The 7,256-nt window shown below is 40.1% G+C and overlaps 1 protein-coding gene across 1 annotated transcript in view; it reads right to left on the reverse strand.

Annotated features, from left to right (window-relative positions):
* The window catches only part of LOC131999764 (RNA polymerase-associated protein LEO1), a 44,972-nt gene that overhangs the window by 29,485 nt on the left and 8,231 nt on the right, over positions 1 to 7,256 (reverse strand). The window contains exons 2-3 of the mRNA XM_059372835.1: positions 5,743 to 6,495; positions 3,377 to 3,481 (exon numbers count right to left, since the gene is read on the reverse strand). Coding sequence (XP_059228818.1) covers positions 3,377 to 3,481; positions 5,743 to 6,495 — 858 coding nt within the window. The remainder of the gene's footprint in view (positions 1 to 3,376; positions 3,482 to 5,742; positions 6,496 to 7,256) is intronic.

A 7,256-nucleotide genomic window follows, 5' to 3' on the forward strand; every position in this document is an offset into this window, starting at 1 on the left:
AAAAAAAAAAAAAAAAAACTAAGCAAACCCTTCCCATATGCTCCAACAATCATGATCTTTGGTATTTACCCAAAAGAGCTGCAAACTTAGTCTACACTAAAAACCTACACACAGATGTTTATAGCAGTTTTATCCATATTTGCCAAAACTTGGAAGCAACCAAGATGTCCTACAGGAGATGAATGGATATACTGGTACATCCAGACAATGGAATATTATTCAGTGCTCTGAAGAAGTAAGTGGTCAAGCCAGGAAAATACATGGAGGAAATATATATTACTGAGTAAAAGAAGCCTATCTGAAAAGGCTACATTCTGTATGATTCCAGCTATATGACATTCTGGAAAAGGCAAACTGTAGAAACAGCAAAAAAATCAGTAGTTGTCAGAAGTTACGGGAAGGGAAAGATGAACAGGGAGAACACAAAGGGTTTATAGGGTAGTGAAACTGCTTCATATGATACCAGATGTGATACCATAATGATGGATACATGTGATTACACATATATTCAAACACACAGAATGTACAACACCAGAGTGAACCAGAGGGAACAGTAATATAAACGATGGGCTTTGGATGATAATGATGTATCAATGCAGGTTCACTAATTATTTTAAGATTTTATTTATTTGACAGAGAGAACAAGCCACAAGTGGGGTAAAGGGCAAAGGCAAAAGCAGGCTCTCCACCAAGCAGGGAGCCAGATACGGGGCTAGATCCCGGGACTCAGGGATCATGACCTGAGCCAAAGGTAGACGCTTAACCAACTGAGCCACCCAGGCACCCCTGGGTTCGCTAACTGTAACAAAGGTACTACTCTGGTGGAGAATGCTGTTAATGAGGGAGACTACACACGTATAGAGGTGGGAGGTATATGGGAATCTCTGTATCTTCCCCCAATTTCACAGTGAACCTTAAACTGCTCTAAAAACAATAAAGCCAAAACAATTTTTAATAAATAAATAAAGTGGCAAGGAAGGCCAGGGTACTCAAAGTTCATCTATTTGATAAAGTCAAAATGAAAACCCCACCCACAGATACTCTCATGTACCCCCTGGTTGTTTTTGTTTTTTATACTTTTATTTTCTTATTTGTGAGAGAGAGAGCGAGCGAGCACACGTGCACAAGCAGGAGGAGACGCAGATAGAGGGAGAAGCAGTCTCCTCGCTGAGTAGGGAGCCAGATGCGGGGGTCAATCCCAGGACCCCAGAACCATGACCTGAGCCAAAGGCAGATGCTTAACTGACTGAGCCACCCAGGTGTCCCTTTTTTTTTCTTTCTTTCCTTTTTTTTTTTTTAAAGATTTTATTTATTTATTTGGCAGACAGAGATCACAAGTAGTCAGAGAGGCAGGCGGCGGGGGGGGGGGGGGGGGGGGGGGGGAAGCAGGCTCCCCGCTGAGCAGAAAGCCCGATGCAGGGCTCGATCCCAGGACTCTGAGATCATGACCTGAGTTGAAGGCAGAGGCTTAATCCACTGAGCCACCCAGGAGCTCCCCCCCGCTTTTTTTAAGACTTATTTGAGAGCGGGCGTGCATGTGCATGGCAGGACAGGGGGAAACAGGGAGAATCTCAAGGGACTTCCCACTGAGTGTGGAGTGCCAGCAAGGGCTCAATCTCAGGACCCCAAAATCATTACCTGAGCCAAAATCAAGAGTCGGATGCTTAACCAGCTGAGCCACTCAGGTGCCCCTCATGTCCCTTCTTGATTCATTTTTTTCTCAGTTCTTATCACCATCTGACATACTATATATTTAATTTACTTCTTGTGTTCTCAGTCTCCCTACCCTACCCTGACCCTACCAGAATGTGAGTTCTTCAAGGGAAAAGGTCTTTATTTGTTTTGATCATTGCTACATTCCCAGTGCCCAGAAGATTACCAATACACAGTAGAGTCTCAATAAATAACTGAATAAAATGAAAGAAACAATGTATCTAATTCTCATGACAACCCTCTATCATTTCGCTTTTATACATCAGAAAATTGACTCTCTGAGAAATAAAATTTAAAAAAAAAAAAAAAAAAGAAAAGAAGAAAGAAATAAAAGAAAGGATGCCTGGGTGGCTTAATCAGTTAAGCTCCTGCCTTCGGCTCAGGTCATGACCCCAGGGTTCTGGGATCAAGTCCCACATCAGGCTCCTCTGTGGGAGCCTGCTTCCCCCTCTGACTGCTGCTCCGCCTGCTTGTGTTCTCTCTCTGACAAATAAAATAAAAAAAAAAAATTGACAAAAAAAAAATTGAAGCATAGTAAGTAATTCATTTGACCAAATTCATACAGCTAGGAAGTGGAGCCACAAAAATTCTAACTTAGATCATCTGATTCCAAAGTCCAGGTACATAATTACTAGTTGTCTTTAAGTATATCCCAGAGCCTGCTATTCTGCCAGCTCTCTCCTTTTATTTCTAGTTGACCCTCTAATTACTTGCTTTAGTTGTCATGTTACTTATAATAATTTATATAAACTGCTCAACATTAATATCTAATTATCATTCAGTACAATGAAGGTTATGCATAATCAAACTATCAAAACTGTATTTGTAGAAAATTTTTTTTTTTTTTTTAATTTATTTGACAGACAAAGATCACAAGTAGGCAGAGAGGCAGGCAGAGAGAGAGGGGAAGGAAAGCAGGCTCCTCTGTGGAGCAGGGAGCCCGATGCGGGGCTCGATCCCAGGACCCTGGGATCATGACCTGAGCCAAAAGCAGAGGCTTTAACCCACTGAGCCACCCAGGCGCCCCTGTAGAAACTTTTATACTAACGTCTTTATTGTAGAACAATCTGCCATTTGAAACAGTCATACATAGGAATGAATAGGTCGATCTTTTACCCTTAAAACAAACCTACCTTACCTAACCATGCGTTTTGATGAATTCTTCATCTAACCTACAGCTTAAAGAATCAAGTTCTTCATGTATTATTAACCTATTAAGCATTTAGGAACAAGTTGTCCTGAAACTATCAGTATTCAAACTAAAGAATGGAAGTTACCACCTCAACCAGAGCCACAGCCTCCCAGTAATACATTCAACTACCTGTAAACGAAGCAGGGGGAAAAAAAAAAAAAAGAGGGGCTCCTGGCTGGCTCTGTTCAGAGAGCAGGAAACTCTTTATCTCAGGGTCATGAGTTCAAGCCCCATGTTGTGCAAGGAGCTTACATTAAAAAAAAAGAAAAAGGTGACTCTTCTTCAACTGATTAAACATAAACAGTTCTAATATCCATATAACTTCCCCGTGTACACTACCTATATCCACACTCTTCTCTGTGGGTCATGCCGTCTGAGGTAAATGCCCAGAGTTGGCAGTGCACTACAGTTAAATGCAGAAAGAAAAACAGACATTTATACATATGTACATAAAAGAAGTATCTGGAATACCTTTTGGTACCTCAGTGTCACTATCTGCTTCTGAATCAGAGGCAATTGCATTCTTGCGTTTCATTCGTAAAACTTCATCTTCACTATCACTGCCTCTTGCAGATTCTGTAAGAGTAGAATTAGAGGTTCTTCATAATCACAGTCATTTCTTAACTTTGAATTCTGTGTTTTAAAAGCACACTGGGGATAAACAAACTATTGTATTGCAGTTCAATGGAAAATTACTCAGTAACAAATAAGAAGGAACTACTGATACATGTAACAATTCGGATGAATCTCAAATGCATAATGCTAAGTGAAACAAGTCTAAATGAAAGAAAAAGGCTACATACTATATGATTTCATTTTTCTGATGACATTCTCAAGAAAACAAAACTGCAGTGATAAAACAGATCAGCAGTTGTCAGGGGACAGGGATGGAAAAAGAATGATTACAAAAGGGACAGGGTGAGGGGTTTTTTTTAGGGTGATTCTTTATTTAGAACTGATCTGTGGTAGTGGTTACACAAAACTACATATGCATTAACATTACTAGAACGCACATACACATACAGACTGCAGTTAATTAAAAATATAACTCATTAAAGGAAAATTGTTTTCTATAAGCAGAAAAATCTGGCAGAATGAGAAGAGCAGTATTGAAACTTATGACCAAATTTATAGGACTCATTACAAAAGAGGTAAAAACATTGCAATGAAGGAGACAAATATAGTTTACCCTTGAACAACATGGGGGACAGGAGCACAGAACCCCCCAAATACACAAAGTCAAAAGTACACGTTTGACTCCCCAAAACAACTACTTATACCCTACTACTGACTGGATGTCTCCTTGATAATGTAAACAATAGATATTTTGTGTATTACACACTGTATTCTTACAATAAAGTAAGCTAGAAAAAAGAAAATATTAAGAAAATCATAAAAGTACATTTACAATAATGTACTGTAGTTAATGAAAAAATTCACATAAAAGTGGACGCACATTGTTCAGACCCATGTTGTTCAAGGGTCAACTGTATGACATTATCTCTGGATGGTACAACTGTTTATCTAATTGTAAACGTCAGGAAAATCACTGTCAATCCAGGTAAGAGCTAAGCAGAATGACCAGCTATAAGATTCTCTACCATAACCCTAGTCCAATGTTACTCTCCTAGTATTGGGGAAGTAATGCATGACCCTTAAGAATTCTGCTACCAGAAAAATTAACTCTACCCAGAACTAGTTATTGAATGCTTACTGCAGCCCAGTAGTCTAGATAGATTTATATCCATCTCTCAAAATTTTCTGGCCTCCTCTCCTAAATAATGCCAAAATGTGGTCCTGAATATTATCCTGTGAGGTATGTTTACAGGGTTAAAGACCTCCTCCCCCATATATAAGCTAAGATAGGATCAATATATAATTATGATCAAATACCTATGGAAATGAAGCAATCCAAGAATTCCTTGAGGAAGAAGTCTATCCTGATCAAGATGACTTTTACAATACAAACAAATAAGATCTCTAAATCCCTTTAATATTTTATATGAAGAACGTGTTAACGTGAGAAAACAGTGTAAGTGGACATTATAAAAGGGGGTCAAGAGGCCAAAGTTTGGCTACGTGTTTCCTGTAGTCTCTAAGGAATGAATATTCTGACCCAAACACATCTTTCTAGGAGGACGCATGTATTAAGCAACCATAGCACTGAAGTCAGCCAGCCATATTTTCATTCTCCAAATGTTATACTGCCTAGGCAACCTCCTGATATTATCATTTGGTATCCAATGTCAATTTTCCCCAAGGGCAAGGATACAACAAGAGAAATAACTGATGCTCCTGAAACAAGTAATTTTGCAATTTGATCTTTATAAATTAGTTTGTTATGCATTTGATTAGTCTGAGTGAACTCTTTGGGGCCTAATTACCTCTGGATGATCAAATTTTGGATCTCGAAAAACTGAGCTGGAACATGGTATTTACACCTTAGTATAACTACCCTATGGAGACGTTTCAATGGCATTGTTTTTTCCCCCCAGCGAAAGATACTCTCACCTGAGGCAAGCTTCTCAGCTACCCACCAGAATGGAACCAACTCTACTCATTATCTAGTTACTTAAGCACCATACATCTTTCTCCAAGGCTATCCTCCTTAAATTTTTTTCTTCCTGATCTATTATCAGATAACAAATGAAGGGGGATAAAAATAACAAATGCATTACAAAAAATTTTTAAAGCAAAATGTATACTTGGGAAAGACTGAAATGGAGGGACAGAAGAGAAAAACAGGGCACTAAAGGTGGGAATGTAGAAAGAATAAATGGGTCACTACTGCATCTGGGTGCTTCTACTAAACCATTCGGTTCTCCTAAATGCATTACCTGATTTACGATCCTGTTCCTCGTCATCATCTGAATGCCTGTGTTCTTCATCTGAGGCCTGTGGCCTTTCATCATCAGAATTTTGCAGTTTCTCCTCATCAGACATCTGTGGCCGTTCTTCATCATCAGAATTCTGTTTCTCATCCTCATTATCAGAAACTGCTGGTTGTTCATCCTCAGAATTAGCCTTCTCCTCCTCGGACAGTTGTCTCTCATCATCTGAAAGCTGAGGCCTATCCTCATCATCTGTATTCTGCATTTTCTCATCATCATCAGAATTCTGCAGTTTATCGTCATCAGATCCTTGTGCCCTCTCCTCATCATCAGAATTTTGCATCTTTTCATCATCTGACTGGTCGCTTTTGTCTTCTCTGTCCCATTTTTCATCATCTGAGTGTGCTTTTTCAGAACCTTCTGCTTCTGAGTGATGGCTCCCTCCATCTGACCTCTGACCTTCATCTTCATCATCATTATGGGCTTCAGATCCACTATGCTGATCTACATCTGAGGGCTCATTGTCTTCGTGGTCAGAACGCTCAGAAGCTTCTGACCTATTGTCTGATCTTTCAGAGTGATTATCACTCCCACTGTGATGTGAAGCTCCCTCATCCTCACTGTCATCTCCAAACAGTTCCTTATTACTTGGTTTTCCTGATTCACCCCCTTCATCTTGATCGCTTTCACTTGCAGAGGCATTACTGCCAGAAGCAGCATTCTCTTGATCAGAATCCGAGTCTGATCCAGAATCCGAATCTATGAAAGCATATAAACACATGGTGCTGTCAGTGAAAAAGGCAGAGGAAAGAACACCAAAAGTCAACCTCAACATGAAAGCAATGAAAATACATGTTAAAAACTGTCAGAATCAATTTCATCCCCACTCAGAAAACTAACCGAAAGTTGCAGCAACCGGAGGAATGCTTAACAAGAAAAAACAGCTGAATCTCAATAAAACTTCATGGTGTTTTAACTTACCCCCTTCCTCCACCCCAATCCCCAGCTCCCCAGCTCAATAATGCCTTAAAGACAGCCCAAATTTCTAGTACAAGAACTACTACTAGAGGAAACAGAGGCACCTCATTCACAAAGAATCATGGTTGTTAGTTTTGATCTGCCTGGTGGATCACTGAAGGACTGGCTCAAAGGGCTGACTTCAGATCACTTAGAACTTACTCAAATGAGGCAATTACCTGGGAACATTTGTCTAAAACATTTACAGGTGAATGTATTAGTTGCCTATGCCTAGGACAATGGATAGCAGTTGGGATAAGTAATAAGCTTAAAGAGCTTGGGAGGAAAGGCTGGAGAAAAACACAATATGGGAAGTAAGGGCTTTTTTTTTTTTTTAAGATTTTATTTATTTATCAGAGGGGGGGGGTGGAGAGAGAGCACAGGCAGACAGAATAGCAGGCAGAGGCAGAGGGAGAAGCAGGCTCCCTGCCAAGCAAGGAGCCCGACGTGGGACTCGATCCCAGGACGCTGGGATCATGACCTGAGCCTTCGGCTCAGGTCAT

Source organism: Mustela nigripes, chromosome 13 (genome assembly GCF_022355385.1).
Source record: "Mustela nigripes isolate SB6536 chromosome 13, MUSNIG.SB6536, whole genome shotgun sequence".
Taxonomy (NCBI): Eukaryota; Metazoa; Chordata; class Mammalia; order Carnivora; family Mustelidae; genus Mustela; species Mustela nigripes.